We start from the raw sequence: 23,393 nt of genomic DNA on the forward strand, positions 1-23,393 counted from the left end.
AGATCAGATCAGATCAGGCGTCTGATGGATTATTTAGCAGTTCTAGTCAAATCCGAGCTCACCGGTCCGTAGGTCCAGCCCTGCTCTATGCGCGTGACGCCCCACAGCTCGTGACTGTTCTCAGCCAGCTTCTCCCTGATCCGCTCCAGATGTGGAGGAAGAACGATCTGCACATACAGAAGAAAACAACAGCTGAACGCATTCATTGAAAGGAGTGTCCACAAACTTTTGTCTTTTTAGGATAAAAGCTAGTATTTATGAAATCAGCGCAGCAGCAGCAGCGGTCGCACCTGCACCGTGTCCACAGGGTTGGGGGTGAAGGCAGTGTGGGACAGAGACTGCGTGGGGCCCAGCAGGTTCCTCACGCCGTTGAAGTCGTGTTTATACTCTTTGATGGGCTCGATGCGCAGACGGTCTTTGGGCAGCACCGCTTCGTAGCACGGAGCATAACCCGGTGGGGGCACGAACTTAAAATCACCATGGCGACCACCCAGGAGGAAACGAACCCTGTACAGCGAGACAAACAGCACCTTCACCACATCCACTCCATCACAGCGTTCAGAGAAGCAGAACCCATCAGAACCGAGCTGCTGTTAGAACATTCAGGGGTTCTACTGAAGGATGTCAGGATTAAAATGAAGTATTCTGACGTTTTATTAAAACATACTGAGGTTCTAATAAATCAGTATTCTGGTGGTTCTAATGAATTATTGTGTGGTTCCGATCAGCTACTTTGGGGTTCAAATAAATCATAATGAGGTCCTAGTAAATTATGTCAAGGTTCTAATAAATTATGTTGGGGTTCTAATGAAATACTCCAGTAAATCCTGCTGGGGTTCTAAAACAATGCTGATGAATAAAAAATAATGGTGTTTTAACTAATAAATAATGACATGGTTCTAATAAATAAATCAGAATTCTGGTACTCTCTAAGAACATGTTTCGGGTTCTATCAGATGGTACAGCAGGTTCTTACTTGACGCCAGCAGAGAAGCTGACCACAGGGAAGAAGAGGCCATCCAGGTTGAAGTTCTCGAACATGCCCTGCACCGGGTGGCCGTTAATGCGGAAGGAGATGCTGGGAACGCTGAGATCCAGACAGCAGCTCACCACGTCTTCGGCTGCCAGGATATGCTGACTGGGTGAAGCCACCTGGCGAGGAACCCGACCTGAGAGGAGACGCCAAACTCACTAAAGAGGATTAAACAGCGGAGAGCAGCCTCTGCCTTTCAGCCAGGCTTCACATCAACACGAGACGAGACCAGAGGAACAACTTCTAACCTCAAGGCCAGACCTCTGAACGCACGTGACCCCCTCACCTGACCACAAGTGCAGTCCGTCGAAGCCGTAGGAATAGAGGTCATCCCCGACCCCGTTACTGCCCCACCCCTCTCCTCCTCCAGGGTAGGGGCTGTAGCCTTCGGTCAGCGCCCAGCCGACCCGCAGGTGACCCGCCTGTGGAGTCAGGAACGGCTCCACGTGATCCACGATCAGCTCGTAGTACCACTTCTTATACTGAGTGGAGCCCTCGCAGGTGCCCAGGAAGATGTTTGGCCTCATGCTGCAAAACCCAGAACACAGACAGAGGGGTCTTCTCTTTCTCTCAAAGTCATTATTTCTGCACCAATCAGACCCTCAGACACAGCCTGGGCGATGATCCAGAAGCGGTCTCCTGAGTAATTACCTGGTGACATAATTAATGATGTTGGTTTGGAGCAGGAGGTCACGGCCTGGAAGCAGGTTCTCTGTGATGAGGTTCTGATTGGACCTCACAGCCACACCGTTACAGACACACAGAGAGCACAACACGTCTAGAACCTACAGCAGGAGAAGCACAGGACTGGGGTCAGATACGCTGCGGGTCAGTCGTGGGTGATATCACACGAGCGAGCATGGCGCTGACCTTGTGATTGCGGCCGTGTTTGTCCAGCAGAGCGATGATGGACTTGATGTGGTTCTCTTGGATGATGTTCAGCACCTCAGGACTCTCGATCAGGATGCAGTAGAGCACCTCCAGGATACCTGAGATACAGATTCCATCAAATCCAGCAAATAAGATATCTGACCACTGTTAATGGGGTAAACTGTATGCAGGCAAGGTGGAGCTATGGAGCTTTTGATAAAGCGGCCAGTGAGGTCTGCGTACCTGAGGAGGCCTCCAGGCGGTCCAGTTTGCTGACCAGCCAGTCCAGATTATCACAGAACAGGGCACAGTTGGCCCGGTTGCCTCTGATCAGGGACGCTGCAGTGAAGGAACACAGACCGCATTCGTTACCAGTAATGAACCGAATCAAATTCACAGCTTAAAGGTTTAAGTTGATCTGTTCGTTTGATTGACACCGCACTGAACGCTGAATTTTGCCTCGGCAGCAGCTTGTGTGTAGTTCAGAGCTCATACCCAGCAGCTCATACAGCAGGTTAACGATCTCCTTCCACGACTCAGCCGCCTCCTCCCCGGCAAACTCAGAGAAATGAGCCGCTGTGTTGTACACGTTCAGGCGGTCGATGCAGTCCAGCACCAGAGTGATCATGCCCTGTGGAAGAAGTGGGGGACCGGGAGAGTTCAGATCCACGCTGTTGTGATTACAGACACAGAGAATCCTGAATGATTCAGTGACCTCTGACCTCTTCCTGAAACAGGTTCTGTCGGTTCCTCAGAGATCTGAGCTTGCTCTGCTTCTCCTCGTGCTCCAGCTCCTCCTCTGGAGGCCTGAAGTAGAAGATCAGATCCTGCAGAGAGAGAACCACAGCGTCCAGCGGCAGAGGCTGAGGAGGACCAGGAGATTTATTCTTCCCACTCAGAGAGTCCAGACTCCTGTGCGAGAGAGAGAGAGAGAGAGAGAGAGAGGGAGAGAGGGACTCCATCACCACACAAGAACACACACCACGCTTGTGTTTGGTGATGTCACCATGCACCACCAGGAGGACTCAAACATCTCACCACCCTCGGCCCGTCACCACTCACACCCTCCCTGACATTCCCACACACACAGAGGAGCCCCCCTACAGGAGGATCAGCTTTCAGATCAGCATGTCTTTATGAGGACGATCAGCACTCAGCCCTCACTCTTAATCAGCCGTGTGTGTGTGAGAGAGAGAGAGAGAGAGAGAGAGAGAAAGAGAGAGAGAGAGAGAGAGAGAGAGAGAAAGAGAGAGAGAGAGAGAGCGCCCGGCCACTTACACACACTCAGCACTCTGCCTGACCACACTGCGGAACATGATAGAGGAAGGACGCAGGTATTAAACTCTCGAGATTAGCTCTAATAAATTGCTACATGATGCTGAGTGTGTGAGAGTGTGTGTGTGTGAGAGTGTGTGTGTACTTGATGAACTGCGTGAAGAGTCCAGCAGTGCTGTAGATCATTCGAGCAGCCTGAGACTCCATAGTCTGAGAGCGAGCAACGGTCAGAGCGTCGTCCATGTGGCCCTCCTGGTGAAGAATCGCCTACAGAAACACAGTGTGTTCAACTTTACGGCGGGTTTGTTAATAAAAAAAAAAACAAAATTTGAGTTTAAAAAAAAATACAAATGTAGAACTGTTGGTTTATGCAAATAATATAATAATAATTAAAATGTATACATATAAAAGAATCACACTGTTGTCACACATCAGGTAGATGTAGTGATTTTTCTTCATATTAGCATCATTTAAAATGTAATTATCAAACAACTTGAATTAGTGAAGTTATGGGGTTGTTTATAGGGATTATAGAGTGTCTAGGTCGTTTTCTAAGGTTTTTTATTAGATTTTTCATATTTTGATTAATTCGTGGAACGAATGAATGATGATGTGTTCTGTCACGTTCCTTAAATAATCACTGAGAAATATTAGTATACCCTCATGCCCTTCCTGCTGGCCACAGACAAATGAAAGAAGAAAGTAGCTGCAGTTATTTACACTCAGAGACCACGCAAATAAAACACTGCCTAAAGGGAAACAGCAGGTGAGCATCTCTACCTTCCTCTTCAGGGGGCCGAGGCGAGCGGATTTAGCATCTACAGAGGCGTAGGTGAGCCACAGGCTGGTGGCCACGTGCTGGACGAAGCACATCGACTCGCCGTACTTTATCTCGGGGGTCCCCATCCCCTCCACATCTCGCTTCTGAGTCACCTCCGTCTTCTCCTGCTCCAACAAACCACACAGAGGCAGCAGATCAACCCCACACGCCTCACCAAGTTTTCTTTAGGGACTACTTTCTGTAGCCGCACTACACCCTGCAGCATGTATCCCTCCACCATTTTAATGATCTGATTTTAAAAGCAGGTTCTAGAGCCAAACTCTTCTCAGAACTCTGGTAGAACCGTGTCTCACACAGCTGATTCATTATGCAGAGAATTCTGAGGCAGTGGCAGTAAAGTGTGATGCTTTCTACGCCCGGCAGGCCGACCTTCGAAGCTCTGAAGCAGAAAGCAGAGCTCTTGGTGTTTGCTTTCTCAGGATCCACTAACAGCAGGCCTTTCTCATCGTCCAGACTGAGGTACCTCCCCGTGGTGATGTGACGGACTCTGAAGGCCTGACCCCATTTAATGTGGCTGCCGCTCCACCTGTGGAAACAAGAGGTGAGCTGTAGCCTGTTACACTTACTCAGCTTCAGCTTCTACTGCGAAAGATCAGCGAGGACCTTCCCCTCAGTTCAGCTTCAGTCATTAACATTTACACTATACAGACAAAAGTATTGGGACATCTGCTCATTCAGCGTTTCTTCTGAAATCAAGGCTATTAAAAAGAGCTGATCCTGCTTTTGCCTCTACTGTCCAGAGAAGAAGACTTTCTACTAGATTTTGGAGGAGCATTGCTGTGAGGATTTGATTGCCGAGGTCCGGATGCTGGATGATCAACACTTTCTATTGGCAGTTCGTCTCTACAGGGACTAGACAGGCTGTGTGTGCATGTGCATATCTGTGTCAGCAACAGGTGCAGCTTAAAGCAGCTGAATGCTTTTGGACAGTAGTGCAATTTCTAATGAATTTGGGGGTTTGGGATGATTGTGATGTGCTGGTTCATCTCCTGCAGAGCTTCACTCTCAGTCTGGAGCTGTGGTGGACGTGCAGCGTGTAACACTCTTCAGTTGCTGTGCTGATTATTATTCAGCAGCTTCTTGTTGAAATGATCCATTCCTCCTTAAGTGCCGATGCAGTTTTATTAAAGGTGGACTTGAAAACTCAGAACTCAACAATCTAGAACCCTTATCTCTAGCTCGTTTTGTGGTTGCTGCTGTTGACGCTACGTTAGTGAACTCACCCGATACGAAGAGGCTCCAGCCTCCACAGTGACCTTGCGTGGCTGCACACAGCGCCTCCCTCGTAATGGGCATTTCTGAGGATTTCACAGATAGCACACATGTTTAGGTGTCATTAGCAGAGTCTGCAGGCCTGTCTGAGTGTGTGTTCTCTTGGGTCGGGGTGTTTTTTCCCTTACTTGCGCTGGTCGGCACCCTGGTCAGCAGCAGGAATGGCCAGGCACTCGTCCATGTGCCCATGGAAGAGTCGGAGCACGTAGCCCCCAGTCAGATACCCTGAGTACAAACACACAGTGAATCTGACTACTGTTCTCTAATAGACTTGCTTCCGTGGTTATACTATATGGACAAAAGTATTGGGACACCTCCACATTCCCCCTTTTATGACGTCCCATTCTAAACTCATAGGCATTCATCTGGAGCCTGTCCCCCTTTGCTCTAAGCTCTAGCAGCAGCAGCAGCAGGTCTGGAGCTCTGCTGCAGTTACTGAGTCAGTTGGAGGCTTCTCAGCACTCGGCCCTGACCCCGCTCCGTAGCTTTACGTGGTCTGACAGACACTCGGTGGCTGAGCTGCTCTCTGTTCCTCCTAAACGCTTCCACTGTTCAAACTGTATGACTATGGTACTGTAGATGTCAGCTAGTTGGGTTGAGTGGTGTTTTTAGACACACCTTCAGCCAGTTCGCAGCCGGAGCAGACTGGGTTCATGTTCCACAGGGTCTGCATGAAGGAGGCGTCCACCATCAGATCTCCACTAGCATAGGACAGATGCTGTGAAAACACACAAACACCTCAATCCCAGTGTAGCCAGCCTCTCCAAAAGCAACAGTGACTCCTAACGCAGCAGTTTAGCCCCACCCATCCAGCCTACAGTAATTCACTCAGACACAGCTTATGATCATTTTCATTGAACATACTCACCAGGTACCTTTCAGATGACACGCTGACCAGGATGAGGTCATCACCCACCCTGACCTTCTCACCCTCTGACCTCTGCTTGGACGCAGGGTGGATTGTCCACCAACATGCCTCACCTGCCAGGAAACATGCACACCTGTCAAGGCTGTCATAATTAATCGATTAATCACAGGAAATGCTCCAGACACTGAGAGGGTGAGGACAAGGACATGCCTCCTACAGTACATGTGAAGTCAACCCCCTCCTCTTCTCGAATCAGGCAGCCAGCACACCTGGAGGAAAGCGCCAGGTCTCTAGCTCTGACACTCCCACTAACAGACTGTGCCTGTCTGCCAGCATCACAATGGGAGTGATGAGGGGAGAGAGCGCCATCTACCCACCCAGAGAGCTCAAGGCCAACTGTGCTCTCTCAGGCTCCGGCTGCAGATAGTAAAGCAGCGTGACCGGAGATGTGAGCTTGCGGCCTGCTGAGCCACTCTGAGCTTTTTAAAACTCTGTTTACTTCAATAACCGTCCCGATAATCAGGAGTTTATCTGATAGCTAACAGAACTGACAGAGACAGCTTTAACACAGATCACGGCCCACCTGTCGAGTCCTCCTGTAAGCCCACGTCGAAGGCCAGCTTATCGGTGAGGGAGCGTGAGGTGGTCAGGCAGCTCAGATACTGAAACGTGAAGAGAGGAAATCTCAGTAAATATGAGAAACATACTGATGTAATAAATCACACAGCGGATCAGAGAGACGGGTGATGTCAGGGTGTTCATATAGGAGGGTAGTGGCTCACCATGCCTGAGTGTGTGTGTCTGAGCAGGATGGCGTGTCCGTACAGCAGCGTCCGATGGCCTCCGCCTTGCGACGACTGGAAATAATCAAGAACAGTTTCAGCAGGTGTGTGTGTGTGTGTGTGTGTGTGTGTGTGTGTGTGTGTGTGTGTGTGAGAGAGACGCAGTGATGATTTAAGAGTGTGGTCAACATGTTACAGAGGAACTAACTCTGTGGGATTAGTGTGGACTAGTGTGTAAGAACAGGGGCTGAATCTCAGGGTTAAACACAACACAGTTAGACGCAGTACCATGAAAGAAGACCCAAGTGGGATTAAAGAAGTTCAAACAGAGAAATCCTAGAAAATCAGATTCAGTCAGTAATAATGAGGTATTCAGTTAAAGGCTCTGTATCCTACTTATAACGTCTGTGTGTCTGTATATTCCTCATATGACTCATATTTACACTAATGTTTTCCAACCAGTCTTTATCCCTTATAATTAAACACACTGTGTCTTTAAGACTGATATATGTAAACAAGCTTTGAATGAGCAGATGTCCCATTACTTTTGTCCATATAGTGTACCTTAATTACAACCTGAAGCGGCCCTTTGCGTGTCGTGTATGTGTGCTGTGCTGACTAAGTGTGCTGTGTTGTTTAGGCAGAGGAACGTAAGCACAGTCACTCTGGTGTCACACTGCTGTTAAAGGGCGGAAGCGGAAAGTGAGGAGAGAGCAGACAGGAGAGAAACACACAGTGAGGGTCATCTTCACAGCACAGACAGGAAACACACACAGACGTACCCATTTATCCAAATCCACAGCCTGACCAGGATGAGCATGGAGGAAGATTAGAAACAAGATCATACACAACCAATCATCTCACTTCATCGTCACCTGTCTGCACCCCCAGACCACTTTTTACAAACCCCTCACCTGTAGCTCCACCTGGCTGGTCTACTGCAGCCGCCCTGTCTAATAAAGTGGCCAGTGAGTGGAAGGCAAGGAAGGTGTTTCTAATAAAGTGGCCAGTGAGTGGAAGGCAAGGAAGGTGTTTCTAATAAAGTGGCCAGTGAGTGGAAGGCAAGGAAGGTGTTTCTAATAAAGTGGCCACTGAGTGGAAGAGAAGGAAGATGTTTCTAATAAAGTGGCCAGTGAGTAAAAGCTCCATAGAGGGGTTTCTTATAAAGTGGCCAGTGAGTGGAAGCCCAAGGAAGGTGTTTCTAATAAAGTGGCCACTGAGTGGAAGAGAAGGAAGATGTTTCTAATAAAGTGGCCAGTGAGTAAAAGCTCCATAGAGGGGTTTCTTATAAAGTGGCCAGTGAGTGGAAGCCCAAGGAAAGTGTTTCTAATAAAGTGGCCAGTGAGTGGAAGCCCACGGAAAGTGTTTCTAATAAAGTGGCCAGTGAGGAAGCCCAAGGAAAGTGTTTCTAATAAAGTGGCCAGTGGGTGGAAGACAAGGAAAGTGTTTCTAATAAAGTGGCCAGTGAGTGGAAGACAAGGAAAGTGTTTCTAATAAATACAGTATCAGACAGTATGTGTGTGCTGATTGGATGTATGCGTGTGCTCACCTCGCTGGTGTGCGAGAGCATCTCCTGCAGAGCGCGGACGGAAAGGGACTGCTCCAGGATGAAGCAGCAGATGGCCAGATCGGGCGGCACATTCTGAAAGACGAGGCAACAGTGCTGATACACAAAAGCCCAGAAGCCCAGAGCACTGATGACTCACAGTGTGGGGAGGTGTCTGAGTCTGAGGCGAGGTCAGTACCTGTGCGTTAGACGTGGTTTCCAGGAAACAGAGGCGATTCCCAAATCCCTCGCAGGACAGGCACAGTTTAATTTGCTCCTTCAGTATAGTAGCTGTGCACTGCAGCACCACCTGATCCTCCTGCACACACACACACACACACACAATGTGTTCAGATGTTTGATGTTTGCTTCTTTGTCTTCTTTGCGCTCAAGTTACACTTAATGTCCAAATGTTTGTGGACACCACTTCTAATGAACGCATTCAGCTACTTTAAGCTGCACCCATTGCTGCTGACACAGATGTGCAAATGCACACACACAGCTTGTCTAGTCCCTGTAGAGAAGAAGTACTGCCAATAGAATAGGACTCTCTGGAGCAGATCAACATCATGACCCTATTGGCTCCATACTGCCTAATGCCAGGCGTGGGCTAGAGGGGTATAAAGCCCCCTAGCATTGAGGAGCTGTGGAGCAGTGGAGGAACTGTACTCTCTGGGATGATGGTGGAGGAGCTCCATCCAGTACTTGAGGTGGGGTGAGTTAGGGAGTTGGGGAGGATGAGGTGGGGTTAGTTACTCCTAGTTAGTTAACATGTCTTGGCTGGTTGAGTACATTTGGGGGTAACGTGGGGAAACTGGGGGATCTGATTCATTGGTGGACTTGGTGGATAAACAAGATCTAAGCCAGGGGTCCAGTCTTGGAGGGCCGGCCTCCAGCAAAGTTTGGTGGTTGCCCTGTTCCAACACACCTCATCAGTTCATTACCAGGCAAAGTGGGTGTGTTTAAGCATTGCAGCTACCAGAGTTAGCTGGAGAGCGGCCCTCCAGGACTGGAGTGGTGCACTCCTGAGTCAACCCCATGATGACACTTCAGACAGCCCTGCTTCCTGTCCTGTGTGCTGCACAGCGAGCAGCAGGGCGAGTGTGCCGTGTTTCAGCAGGTAATGATTTGCAGTGACAGACTCTGAATAACCTTGATCAGGCTGCATGATGCTAATCCTCACACAGGCTCGAGTTACAGCCAGAACACATTTAGAGGGATCAGCTGCAGCCGGGTGAGTGTGTGCATGATATAAGCATTCAAAATAGACCAGTGCCAACATACAAGCCTCATCAAACCAACTCCGGCATGTTTGTGCACATTCTGGGACACGGGAAACAGCTCTACGGCTTTAGACTTTTTTGCCAGCTGGACTGAATGGTTCCGACCGTGGCCCAGAGTTCTGAATTATACCCAACAAAGTAAACTGACGCCGTACAGCCTGAAGCAGCTCAGATTGTAGGATGCAGCTCCTCAGGCCACCGCAGTGACAGTAAGGGGAGTTCTGAAGGCCTTAAATCATTCTCCTCCATCTCCTTTCTTCCTCATCCCCCACTCCCGTTCCCTCTGTTCCTCTATTTCTGGCTGCAGCACCTGCTACACACATTCCACCACCCTCAGGATACAGACCATAATAGCACGTCACACACACTGAGAGACAGTAACGGCAGGTAACCCGAGCATGACTAGTGTGTCTTTATCTGCAGCACACAAAGCTAAAGAGCTGGGCCAAACACAGAGATCAAACACAGTCACATTAAACACAGAGCTCAAACACAGTCACATTAAACACAGAGACCAGACAGTCACATTAAACACAGAGATCAAACACCGTCACATTAAACACAGAGATCAAACACAGTCACATTAAACACAGAGATCAAACACAGTCACATTAAACACAGAGACCAGACAGTCACATTAAACACAGAGATCAAACACAGTCACATTAAACACAGAGACCAGACAGTCACATTAAACACAGGGATCAAACACCGTCACATTAAACACAGAGATCAAACACAGTCACATTAAACTGAGAGATGAGATTAAACACAGGGATCAAACACTGTCAGGTTGAATACAGAGATCAAACACTGACACATTAAACACAGAGACCAGACACATTCACATTAAACACAGAGATGAGATTAAACACAGGGATCAAACACTGTCAGGTTGAACACAGAGATCAAACACTGTCACATTGAATACAGAGATCAAACACAGTCAGGTTAAACACAGGGATCAAAGACAGTCAGGTTGAACACAGAGATCAAACAGTAGAAGCTTCGTTTAAGTCACTCTGGAGATCCGTGGACCACAGATCCCCACCGAAGTCCCAAATACGAGCTATAAACCTGTGCTCTCTCTCATTAAAGGGAACTTTTTATTAAGAGGGACCATCTAACCCACTTTTAAATAGACAGAACCAACCAGCTGTTGCTCATGGAGTGACTGAGAGAGCTGCTAATCCCTCCTCTGGGGTATATATAGAGCCAGAGAAAGCAGCATCGCGCTGGCTCTCGGCCTCAGCGTTGTTCACGGCCGTGTCTGAAGCTTTCTGTGTTTCTCGCTGCTGTTAACGTCAGTCGCTGCCGGACGGACCCGACTGGCCTGTTCAAAACATGGAACTCAATATGAACTGAACAGGATCTGGAATATCAGATAAACATCACACTGTGCAACAGTTCACAAGTGTTTAAAACACACACACACACACACACACACACAGTGCCCTGACCATACCAAACACTGGCCACCTTTCTGCTTCTGCTAATGGCCCTATAAAAAGAAAGAGCTGTAGCTGGATTTGGACGGACGCCTGTAGAAACAGCTCGGCCCGGTTACAGACGCCCCGGTGCCGTTACACATTACAATACTTTTATGGTTGTGACTGCATTACTTCAGGACCACACTGATCAAATGATCTAAAACTGAGACTGCATATCTACTGTTCCACATTTTGAGTCGGCTGTATGAATATAAGAAGATTATTTCACTCATTTCTGGGCATTTTTACATTATAATTACTTTTATCTACTGAACGTGTTTTATTACAGTAGTGGAAATAGTAGAATTACCAGTAGAGCTTAAACTCCACTGAGTAAAACCAAGACTCAAACTGAGGACCTGGATGAATAGTGGTGCCACATGGGCTGGAGTAACACAGGGTTAAAGGCCTGGTTCAAGAGTACATCAGCAGTGGTCAGTGTAAGGTCACATTCCTCACAACCTGGAGGTCAGTTTGCCATAATGGTCAGTCAAGATGTGCCCTTCACTCTGACCACCATCACAGTACAGTCCTGAGCCACCATCACATCTACAGTACACCCCTGACCCACCATCACATCTACAGTACACTCCTGACTGAACCATCACATCTACAGTACACTCCTGACCCACCATCACATCTACACTACGCTCCTGACCCACCATCACATCTACACTACGCTCCTGACTGACCCACCATCACATCTACAGTACACTCCTGACCCACCATCACATCTACAGTACACTCCTGACCCACCATCACATCTACAGTACGCTCCTGACTGACCCACCATCACATCTACAGTACACTCCTGACCCACCATCACATCTACAGTCCACTCCTGACTGACCCACCATCACATCTACAGTACACTCCTGACTCACCATCACATCTACAGTACACTCCTGACTGACCCACCATCACATCTACAGTACACTCCTGACTCACCATCACATCTACAGTACACTCCTGACTGACCCACCATCACATCTACAGTACACTCCTGACTGACCCACCATCACATCTACAGTCCACTCCTGACTGACCCACCATCACATCTACAGTACACTCCTGACCCACCATCACATCTACAGTACCCTCCTGACTGACCCACCATCACATCTACAGTACCCTCCTGACTGACCCACCATCACATCTACAGTACACTCCTGACCCACCATCACATCTACAGTACACTCCTAAACAGTGCTCCATTGAGGAGATTTAATTCTGGGACACAATATCTGTCCCACCGCTGGGGAAACTGGTGGACGGCGTAACTGTGGAGACATGAGAAAAAAATCAAATACATATGATGGAGATGAGATTGGTGACAGTCCTGTGTCTGTTAGCAACGTTAGCTTAGCATCTCCTGTTGTGAACTAAAGAAGCGGATATCAGATTTCAAACATGTGGCCGATCGACTGAATCTGGGCTCAGAGATCAATCATGTTCCTCTGATTTTTCACTGAACTGCAGAGTTTGAGCCCTGGTCACACGCTCAGGGCCCCTGAGAGAAGGTTCGGCCTCATTCCCCCGGCTCCGGCTCCGTCCCCGGCTCCACCCCCGGCTTCAGTATAAATAGATAACAATGCCTGAATATCCCACCACCTGCCCACGCCAATCTACACCCTTTAGAGAGGGAGAGAAAGGAGACCCACCCAAACTGCTGACAGTAGGAGCTGGACAGTATCTGCACGCTGAGCCCTGCAGTGACCGAGCCTGAGCTGCTTCACAGCTTACAGACAGGCTTTTTTAAAGTCTGTAAATAAACAGTACCTGATTAACTACATTAACTTTATAACAGTGGTTTGATTTGTTACAGTAAAATATTATATTATTAGAATGTAGACGCGTGTCTCTGTAGAGGACGGGACTTATTTATTTATCATCAATTTAGACAGGGAGTCTGACCAGGGATGCACTAACTTTGCATTTGACTGTATGACACCTCAGTTAGTGTTCTCTACGAACGTGTGGGTGTTTACAGTGTTCTGCCTGTCTGTGTGTTTAACAGGAAAGCAGTTCTGGGGATAATTCCAGTTATTATTAGTATTATTATTTACGATGAGGTGTAAAAAAAAGACTAGACTGTATATTTAACACCTGTTCTATTAGTTTCTTTATTTATCAGTCGAACAGCGTAATTTTCCTTAGTGTACACACTAGAACACTATTGTAGTCTGTATATATATATTTATATATATATATATTAGTTATATGTTATTATCTCTGTATATCTGTGTATATATATATATATATAGAGAGAGAGAGAGAGAGATTTTTCTTTTAGCTTTTTATGTTAGTCTTACATTGTTTGATCTATCCTTACATTTGATATATTCTAATATTGATATTATTAAATAACAAATAAGCTTGTCTTTATTTGAGAAGTAAACATTTAAACAGATAAAGCAGTGTGTATGAAGGTCCTAAAGCACAATCTGATAAAGTGACCTTGGGATTGTGAAACATTTATTAATATTAATATTATTATTTTAATAACTCTTCTAGTGAGAGCTACTGACCAGCCCCTGTCCCTGGTGTGATGGACAGTGCAGTAAACACAGCCGTGTGAGCGGTGTATGAGTAAAGCTGGGTTTATGGGTGGATCTGCTCGTCCTCTCAGAGTTACTGCACTCACAGAGCTCCTGATCAGCGGTCAGCAGCGGTCAGGTCAGGATTCTAGAGTTACCCATTAGAGTTAGTCTTTCTAAACCTGAAGAATGAAGAGTTTAAACTCACAGTCCGTAAGAACTGAATCTCCTCCTCGCCTTCTCCTCCTTCTGCCATGCTGCCCAGAGCCTCCTCTCCTGTCTCACACTCAGCCTCTGCCTCCCCTCTCTCCGCTGACCACCACACTGACCGACTGTCTGCGTGGGGGGTGTGTGTGTGTGTGTGTGAGTTCCAAAGGACAGGGGGATTGTCAGGCTCTAGCTGTACATGTCTCTCTCTCTCGCTCGCTCTCTCTCTCTCTTCTCGGGAACACAAGGCTAGGGGGTCACATCGCTCACCTCTGTTACTGTGTAAGAAAAGACACAAGAATCATCACTGACCCTCTGAACAGTGTGTGTGTGTGTAAGACACTGTACACTACTTATGTCCAATCATTTTAATTTGACATGCTAATGTTCTGAGAGTATATACAATGTGTCCAAAAGTTTATGGAAACCACTTCTAATGAACACAATCAGCTATTTTAAAGTTGCACCAGTTGCTGACACAGCTCGTCTAGTCCCTGTACAGAAGAACTGCCAATAGAATAGCCTTGATTTCAGAAGAAATAGTGAAAGAGCAGGTGTCCCAATACTTTTGTCCATATCGTGTAAAAGAACAAATGCTCTACAGAAATCTTCACATTGGGCTGCTGTTCTGTACAGAACCGAACAGAAAAGAGTGTGTGGTGCTGGACCTGGGTGGAGTTTACAGCAGAAAATGAGTATTAGGAACTGATAGTGGGTGTGGCCTAAAGCAGAAACTAGTGTAGAGTACTGGAAGAGGGTGGGTCATCAGTGAGGTCAGGTACTGATGTCGGATGATTTTTGAAGTTATGCCTTAAGGCTGATATCTGGTCCAGAGCGGTCAGTGCTTTTCTACGGAGAGGACGGACGGACGGACGGACACACACACACACACCTGAAACAACCCAGATTTACTCAGTAGAAGAGTGACACTTTAGGATGGTTTTATAGGACGTCTCTCTGATCTGAAGGGGATGAAGAGAGGGTGGGATCATAAACCCACAGACTGCAGAAGAGGAGCTGAGAAATTAAAGAGAAGGGAAACGTAGGATAAGGTTGATGCGGTTCCTGGCACAGACCCACGGCTCCGGCTTTACTGTCAGTATTTGAACAATTTGGATATAAAAACTTTCATTAAAAAGAATAAAGTAAGGAATAAAGAATAAGAACTACATACAGTTTGCATTTTATTAAGAACAAACAAAAAAAGTCACAAACGGACACGAGGGTGCAATAAAATGAACATGGTCCCACAAGGATGAGCGGCTGCTGGGTGACGGTGTGGTCCGGTCCGGTCCGGCTGTATAAACACACACGCTTTAAAACGTGAACATAAAAATATAAACACCAACATGAGCAGAGGGAGGAGAGTCCATCAGAGCGGCAGCGGCTTCCACGTGGTCATTCGCACTTCATGCGAGGGCCAGCGGGGGGAGTCTCTGTAGCGCCTCCTGGAGCCCTTCTGCTGGAACTGAAAGGCAGGAGGGGAGAGCTCGAGAGACAGCGAACATCTCTCACTCATTCTGCTGCTGACCGAGATCAAACCATCGAGGGAAAGGCAGGCGTGGTCTTGGCAGGGTGAAGCATCGTACGGAGGGGTGGAGTCTGGACCAGTGTAGCGTTCCGCAAAGCTGCTGTACTGCGGAGACTGGAAAGACTCTATGGGAGAGACTGTAGACTCCCCCTGCTGGTGAGGTGCCGGTGGTGTACATAGCTCATACCGGATTTCCACCGGAGGTTCTCCAGGAGTCGACCGTGAATAAGCGACAGACTCTTGGCCTTGCTCTGCAACGTGGCACTGCTGCTCCAACAGCTTATGCAGGTCAAACTCAGGGCCTGGACACTTGACCTTCGGTTTGGACAGCATACACGCAGACTGAGGCTCAGGCTCCTCAAACGGTACGAGCTGGCTCTCCTTACACCCCTGTGGTGAGCCAACCAAAGTCAGCTCCTCCACCACCAAAGTCTGGTTGGGAGAGCTTTGAAAACAAGCAGTGTCCGGCGCTTGTGCCTGATCGGACAGTCCATCCGGGCACGTCGGAGAATCCGCATAAAAGTCACCCAGCTCCACGAAAGCCTGCTGGTCCTCCTGAGGGCTTTCTCCGGGCAGCAGCTCTGGAACGCCATCATGGCTGAACGAGCGGCTGAAACGGCGAGCCCCTTGCCTGCGCAGCCTCACTGTCCCCCTCTGGTGGCCGAGCTGAGGCACAACGGACCTGGGAGTCCGAAGCAATGCAGCCAGGGCGCTGAAACTCCTCAGCCTATCAGCAACGGACAGCCGGTGGTGCGCCCGCCTCAACCCGGGGTCGGAATCAGTCATCTTGTCCTTTTTCCTGTCCAGAACCGACCCATGCCTCCTCCTCATGGTGCCGTCGCGCCCTTCCTTCTCTTTGCTGGCTTTTCCTCCGCTGCTGGTGAGGCCGTGTGCGGTAGGCAGGTTTACAGAACCCGTCCAGAGATCATCAAAGGCAGCTGTGTTCATGCCAACGTCTTTCTGAATCGGATCGCTCTCATCAGAACATGCTTCTAAAGCCACCTCGGGCATGCTGATTGACCTGCGGGGTCGAGGGCCTTTCTTGGAGCTTTTCTTGGTTTGTTTGGGTTGCAAAGGTGGCTGCTCATCCTTCTCCTCCGCCTGAGCCGCAGCTACCACCCTCGGACCCTCGGTGGCCGGCGGCTGGGTGTCAGGTTGATCGGTAGCTTGTGTTACCTTGTACTCTACAACCACTTCTGAAATGTCGTCCTCAAGCAGGACCCAGTGGTCATCATAATCCCCATCAACGTCCACAGCTTCTAGAGCTGCAGAACACAGGAGTTAAGAGGTTTCATTCAGGTGAACAAGATCAACATTTATTTAAATAATCAGCTAAGCATGACCTAAACACCGCTCAGCCATAACATTAGCACCACTGCAAGCTGAAGTGAATAGCACAGATCATCTACAGTGGCTCCGGTCTATCCACAGGTGGATCTACATATGAAGCAGGAAAAATGGACAAGCGTAAGAATGAGACACTTTGAAAAGAACCAGATTGTGATGTTCTAGATAAACGACTGGGTCAGAATAAAATAATCTGAAGTAAGACTTCACCTTGTTAATGTACTGACTGAATGTTACTGGTAATAATTCTGCCAACATCTGCTGCCTTATGCTGGCAATACTTTAAGAAGATGAGCTGCAAAATGTGTGATCACGTTTCACATCAGAGGTTTCATTTTGGACATTTTCAAAACCACATCAGTTTTGCTAATGATTCTTTTAATCAGACTAATGAAAACAACACTGGCTGGTACCGGTTGTAAACCGTAACCCACCAAAATGATCTGCTCAGCTCTCAGGAGCAGAGAAATATCGACCAACTGCATTGGGCCGAAGATCATCCAATCCCAGTCCTGATTTACCCAGACTTCACTTCTATTATGTTCACAAATAAATATATCTCAACATCATCAGTAACCCCAAATACCTGTTTCAGCCCTAGCAGGGTCCTCACCGTCCTGCCTCTGATGGTCATGCAAAGTCTTCGGAGACTCAGGGAGAAGAACGTCATCAGGGTTCTCCACAAAACTACAGTTGAGCAGGTCAGGATCATCATCCACTTCACTTCCAATTATAACTGCAAGACGATCAAGACAGAAGATCAGTCCACTCTCCGCTCGCAGTGCAGGTGTAGGAAGGCGTTTCAATACCAGTGAAGCGTATCTAGAAGAAAGACGCATCCTGACCTGTGCCTGGTCCATCTATCAGAATATAGGGTATCTTCAGGGATGCTTCACTGTCTGAGTTCGGCGGTTTATCATCATGGAGTTTTCTGCAGGCACTCAAGCAGGGTTCTGGGTCAGCGCAGGCAGCCGTACCGAGCATCTGCTCAAAGAGACGCAGCAGTGAGCATCCACAGAACTGACAACCCCTGTACACTACACTAATCTCTGTAATGGGAGACGGTTCATAACAGGGTATATAACTCACAGGGCTGCCGGTGCCACTACCGGACATGGTGAAGAAGCGGAGTGACCTTCTCCTACAATGGACGTGGTCTTCTTGCTTTGGAGGCCTGAAAAGAACACACAGCTACTCACAACTCCCCACATAGCAGCTTGTCTAGTCACTGTAGAGAAGAAGTACTGCCAATAGAATAGGACTCTCTGGAGCAGATCAACATCATGACCCTATTGGCTCCATGCTGCCTAATAATGCCAGGCGTGGGCTAGAGGGGTATATAAAGCCCCCCAGCATTGAGCTGTGGAACAGTGGAGGAACTGTGTTCCCTGGAATGATGGTGGAGGAGCTCCATACAGTACTTTTGGGATGAGGTAGGGTTGTGATCATCTTCATCCAATATCCTGACCTTGCTGACCCTCTTCCTCAATCAAATCCTCACAACAATGCTCCTCCAAAATGTAGTAGTAAGTCTTTGCAGGATGAACTCTTTAATACTCTTGATTTCAGAAGAAAGAACGGATGAGTATACGTCCCAATACTTTTGTCCATGTTTTGTCTGGTTATACTGAGAAATTCTGCCTAGGGAAACACCCCTGCCCAAGCTGCAGTTACAGTGAACTGGGGCAGTAATCGCTGGAAACCTGACTCCACATTACTGGGCACAGTGATTAACAGCGCCCCCTGCTGGTGAACTCACCGATAGGACTTTCTATGTGCTCTTATTTGGCTTCTCCTCTTCGACACGTTGGGGCGAAGATCCTCTTTGCTGCTCCTCACGGCCGGAGGGCTCTGACTGCCTGTGGATTCTGAGGATACAGGAAATGGAAACCGAGCCCTGTAAGACACGCAGTAGCTCCACAGCAGACATACAGGACCTGACTCACCGTCTGCAGAATGGCTGCTGATCGACTGGGAGTCCACTCGGAGGTCATGCAGAGAACGCCTGAAGGTCCACATAAAGGCCAAAAATCTTAGACAATTAGAACATTAAACTGGACATAAAGACTTTCCCCTCCCACCTCGCTGTCCTGTACCTCTTCTTGGCAGAGCCGTCCACCTCCAGGACGGTTTCCTCAGAGGCTTTCCGCTTGACTGTGTTCGGAGACTGCGGGGTCGGACTTTTGGAGCGCATTCGGCCTTCTAGACAGGAAGTGACATTTACATAATACTGATTATTACTGTACCGATCTACTGTAGGATTCACCCTCAATTAACCACCCAACAGATCACATGACCATAACACTCTCCGATTTACCTAACGGAGCATCTAGCGTCATAGGAGGACCGGTGGGGGTCCGGCCAGGCTTCAGTTTGGAGAACGCGTCCACGAACATCTCTACAACCACAAACAGCATTAAAGAAACCCAAACCGTGCATTTCTCAGACGTCTACAGACACCCTGCAGAAATCTCACCACCAACACTCCTCCTCCTCTGCCTCCTCATGCTCCTGTACACGCCCAGTCCAGCTCCCCTATTGAAGAAAGCGCCATCTGCTGGAGATGTGGACTCGCTCGACTCCACTGACCCCAGAGTGTCCAGCACAAAAGACGGCAAAACTCCTGATACGTCCAGATCACATAAACAAGATGTTCTGTTAAAGGAGCGGTCCGGTGCGTATTCACACCTCATACATCTTATGTGGAGGAGTTAAAGCAGCTTTATAATGACTGTATGTGATTTAAATAATGAATAATTCATAACTCAACAGCGTTATATGCTGTGTTCTGAACTCTTATACGTTTATGCTTGGAGTCGGAGATCATTCCAGAACCACATGCAGTCTAATGCACTAGTGGGCCTTAGGAGTTTTACCCCATACCTTAAATATTGCCCTACGAGCCGGTTGCTCAGCATTACCTATGCGGTCAGCATGTAAAATGAGAGCCTTGATGACCGCTGTTTGTTGGTCCAGCTGTTTCTCCGTATGCACGGTCAGTCTGCAGGGCTGTGTTGGACACTGCAGCAGGTTAGGGGCCATCACCAGGGCCAGATTACCCACCTCCATCCTGTTCTCATCACACCTGAGCAGAATTACGTTAAAACGTTAGAACAGAGCTTAAAAAAAACAAACATGTTCTTCAATGGTCAGGACACCACAGGACTGACCACCACAGAGCAGGCAGTATTTGGGTGGTGGCAGTGACCCTGACTGACCTGGTGGTGGCGGAGTGTGGTAGTAGTGTGTGCTGAGCTGCTGGGACGAGTGGATCAGACACGGCAGTGCTGCTGGAGTGCTTAAACACTGTCGATCTGTCCACTCACTGTCCACTCTCTATTAGACACTCCTACCTAGCTGCTCCACCTTGTAGATGAAGACTGAAGCTCTCTGATCTGCTGCTGCACAGTGTGTGTTGGTCATCCTGCAGTCTTTCATCAGTGCCCGCAGGACGCTGCTGCCCGCAGGACGCTGCTGCCCGCAGGACGGATATTTCTGGTTGGTGGACTATTCTCAGTCCAGCAGCTCTGCTGTGTCTGATCCACACTAACCCACTCGCCTCCACCAGGTCAGTCAGTGTCACTGCAGCGCTGAGGGTGACCCCCCACCCAAACAAGACCTGCCTGCTCTGCGGTGGGCAGTCCTCTGGGGTCCTGACCACTGAGGAACAGGGTGAGCGAATCAGTGGACGTTTCTCTAGGAAACAGAATCAGGTATTCGGTTCCTCTAACCTCTGAGCGACCCGACTGAGGAAGGTGCAGAGGTACCGGAGCGTTCTGGCCCGGGCCGGGGGCAGCAGCGCCGTGAGCAGCAGTGTGGCTCGATCCCGCGCCCCTCTGAAGTTGTGTTCGATGTCCAGCGCCTGAGCCTGGCACAGCGGGCCCTGCAGGTCCACGGGGATCAGCGGCTGGGGCAGCTCCCGCAGGAACTGCTTCAGCACAGAGGCCACGTCACACGGCTGCAGCGAGGCATCATGGGGAGGGCCGAAAATAAGCTCGCCCTGCTCCAGGTCTGCCTAAGGGGAGAGGAGGGCACAGAGGTGAGTTAATGAATGAATAAATTAGTAAACCAATTATGCAAATGATGGCATTCATCTTTTTACCCCTTTTAAAGAGACCTGCGCCTTTAAGACATATGATATGTAAATGAGCTCTGCTATGATTCGCTGTGCGTCAACACTAAACTGTGGTAGGCTGAATGGGCGGAGACTCTACACTTTACAGATTCTACATAATTAATGAAGTAAGAGAGCAATAACGCCGTCTTACCCGTAAAGCGCGGATGCGGCTGAGGGAGCCGGTTTTCCGGAAAAGCCCCTCGGTGTGCAGATGCTGAGATAGGTACTCGCAGGTCTCCACTAAGAAGCTGAAACCAAAACAGGTGCTGAGAATTTATTAAATTCACGGAAAATCTGGGTCGGTTCAGTGAGTATAAGCTAATTATGACGTTATTTAATGTTTTTGTAAATAATTTGCCTAGCTTTTATTAGATATTGAGCAATTCAGGTGTGGAAAGGGAAAATTTTTCCCTTCCACACCTGAATTTCCCATTTCTAACTTTTATCAGGTTTAAAAGAACCCAGGAATAGCTCGTTTTAACAGAACCCCCTCAGTTCAACCTCTGACTGCACCTACAGCGGCACTGTACCGTCCAGTTCGTCCAGATGGCGTTGAGGGAGCGCCTGCAGCTCACGTCCAAAAGCAAAGGGTTGGAGATTCTCCTACGAGAGCAAGGGTAGACAAGTGTCATGCACCTGGAAATTCACCTTTTAGCACATTTAAAAGCAAAATGCTCCAAAATGCATCAATTTCTGGCACCATTACTGCAAATTTCAGCTCAGTACACAAGACTGAGGATGCAAACAGTGGCCCAGGACTAGCTAAATGCACTGGGCAATTTGTACTTCTTAGGGTGCTGTTACTTTTGCATATACTCTGGTATATATGAAATTATATCAGTTTTAGATGCTTTAGTGTTTATTTTTTTATGCAAAATCTAAAACACTGATTCTTATTCACCACCTTTCAGAACTGTCCGTTCCACCTTAAAAATGCTACCGGCTGCACTATTTAAGGTGGAACAGGCAAAGCCAGCTGCAGCCTCGGGCTCCTCCACCCACCTCCGCCTGGCCCGGGGTTTGGACGAAGCTCTTCCAGTTCCTCACTCGGATCCCTGCCGTTTTCAGCGCGCGCACCACGGCGAGCACGCGCTCCCGTTGCCCAGGTGCAGCACGCATCTCAGCACTCACCTGTACACACACGCGCGCCTGTACTGTACATACAAACCGAGTCACGTCCTCCGCGATGCCCCCACGACCTGAGCGCGCGCACCGGTGTTACTCAGCCGTCTCCCGGCTGGCCCAGTGCGGTTTGAACGGTCGAGCAGGAGCTCGAAACATGATTGGCTGCGGGTCCGGTCACCTGGGCAACAACGATACGTAAGTACGTAAGCGAGTCGTGCCCGTCCCAAACCGCAGACCTGCACGTGCTCACTTCACAGACTAGACTAATGAACGCGCTAGTCTGATTGGTCGAGCTATGGACTAGTCTACGTCCGCAGCTTCCAATCAGACGCCGCTTCATGAATATTAATGAGCTTGTGCTTCGAAAAGTAAGCGAGTAAATCATTCAGTCATATTCAGGCATGTTGACTAGCTGTATTATTGGTTATGAATTTTAATTATATGTAAAGTAGATTATACAGTTTGAGCGTATATGCTAATGCTTCAATAAAAACACTAGTTATTTATGAGTTTCATTATAATTATGTTTTATTCATTGTTTGCTCATTTAAATTCTCAATATGAACTTAATATGAATTAATACTGGAGTCATACTGGAGTTTTATCCGCCATATTTAGTGCTGCAGAACCCAGTATGTACACGTGGTCTCCTCTAGAACCGAGGGTCCATCTAAAGTGTGGCAGATCTGACCCCTCAGCCCTCAATAAACTGCTTAAACCATTAAAACCAGTAACAGAGCTGGGCCAACTTTCCCCACCGCTTTGGGTCGGTACCTCCATGTGCTCGCCTTATATCCCCCACGGCTCTGACTTTTCTAATCAATCTGACTTTTATTGATTAGAACAGATTATTGTTAATTCACTAAATATCACAATACAAGATCTGATCATTAATCAATGAAGAAACTGATGAATTATCCTCAAGATTTTATACAAAATAATGAGACTATGAGATTAATGACACTTCCTCCCACCAGAGGAAGTGACATCACTGAGTGTTTTATATCAGAGCTGATCTGAACTCTGAGACAGATATAAAATCTAATATTAATCACTGAAATTATTTAATAAATAAGCACGAAGTCACCTGAGAGTCTTAGTTCATAATCAGTGGATAAACCAAAATATTCATCCAGAAATATTAATAGTGAATGATTAATGTAATAAGTGTTATCAAAACTGATTAAATAAGCACACAAATGTATTTAATTCAGTTTCTCTACAGTTTTAGATTCCAGTTGAATTCATGTGATAATATAATATAATAGT

At 47.9% G+C, this 23,393-nt stretch overlaps 2 protein-coding genes across 3 annotated transcripts in view; both read right to left on the reverse strand.

The window, feature by feature from the left end:
* ryr1a (ryanodine receptor 1a (skeletal)) overlaps positions 1-14,053 on the reverse strand; it is a 72,097-nt gene extending 58,044 nt beyond the window's left edge. Inside the window, exons 1-21 of the mRNA XM_072659533.1 lie at positions 14,006-14,053; positions 8,687-8,806; positions 8,491-8,583; positions 6,942-7,016; positions 6,743-6,821; positions 6,160-6,272; positions 5,910-6,009; positions 5,420-5,516; positions 5,243-5,317; positions 4,389-4,545; positions 3,959-4,126; positions 3,324-3,445; positions 2,626-2,797; positions 2,399-2,534; positions 2,147-2,242; positions 1,904-2,022; positions 1,685-1,818; positions 1,320-1,561; positions 977-1,169; positions 291-507; positions 63-167 (exon numbers count right to left, since the gene is read on the reverse strand). Of these exons, the coding sequence (XP_072515634.1) occupies positions 63-167; positions 291-507; positions 977-1,169; positions 1,320-1,561; positions 1,685-1,818; positions 1,904-2,022; positions 2,147-2,242; positions 2,399-2,534; positions 2,626-2,797; positions 3,324-3,445; positions 3,959-4,126; positions 4,389-4,545; positions 5,243-5,317; positions 5,420-5,516; positions 5,910-6,009; positions 6,160-6,272; positions 6,743-6,821; positions 6,942-7,016; positions 8,491-8,583; positions 8,687-8,806; positions 14,006-14,053 (2,661 nt within the window). The remainder of the gene's footprint in view (positions 1-62; positions 168-290; positions 508-976; positions 1,170-1,319; positions 1,562-1,684; positions 1,819-1,903; positions 2,023-2,146; positions 2,243-2,398; positions 2,535-2,625; positions 2,798-3,323; positions 3,446-3,958; positions 4,127-4,388; positions 4,546-5,242; positions 5,318-5,419; positions 5,517-5,909; positions 6,010-6,159; positions 6,273-6,742; positions 6,822-6,941; positions 7,017-8,490; positions 8,584-8,686; positions 8,807-14,005) is intronic.
* Positions 14,054-15,234: 1,181 nt separating this feature from the next.
* Positions 15,235-22,272, reverse strand: LOC140536747 (uncharacterized). Of its 2 annotated transcripts, XM_072658742.1 has the most exons (14): positions 22,002-22,272; positions 21,517-21,602; positions 21,151-21,247; positions 20,614-20,897; positions 19,804-19,967; positions 19,359-19,505; positions 19,200-19,280; positions 18,979-19,084; positions 18,829-18,887; positions 18,642-18,750; positions 17,972-18,056; positions 17,728-17,866; positions 17,469-17,618; positions 15,235-16,800 (listed from the first exon to the last, which is right to left on the reverse strand). In XM_072658742.1, exons 1-14 carry the CDS (start codon positions 22,116-22,118, stop codon positions 15,377-15,379), a joined length of 3,048 nt encoding a protein of 1,015 aa, XP_072514843.1. In that variant the 5' UTR covers positions 22,119-22,272; the 3' UTR covers positions 15,235-15,376. The 2 variants fall into 2 exon arrangements, with proteins under 2 accessions (XP_072514843.1, XP_072514842.1); XM_072658741.1 differs by having other exon boundaries at positions 18,642-18,887.
* Positions 22,273-23,393: the final 1,121 nt, after the last annotated feature.

Source organism: Salminus brasiliensis, chromosome 16, assembly GCF_030463535.1.
Source record: "Salminus brasiliensis chromosome 16, fSalBra1.hap2, whole genome shotgun sequence".
In the NCBI taxonomy this organism is placed as follows: Eukaryota; Metazoa; Chordata; class Actinopteri; order Characiformes; family Bryconidae; genus Salminus; species Salminus brasiliensis.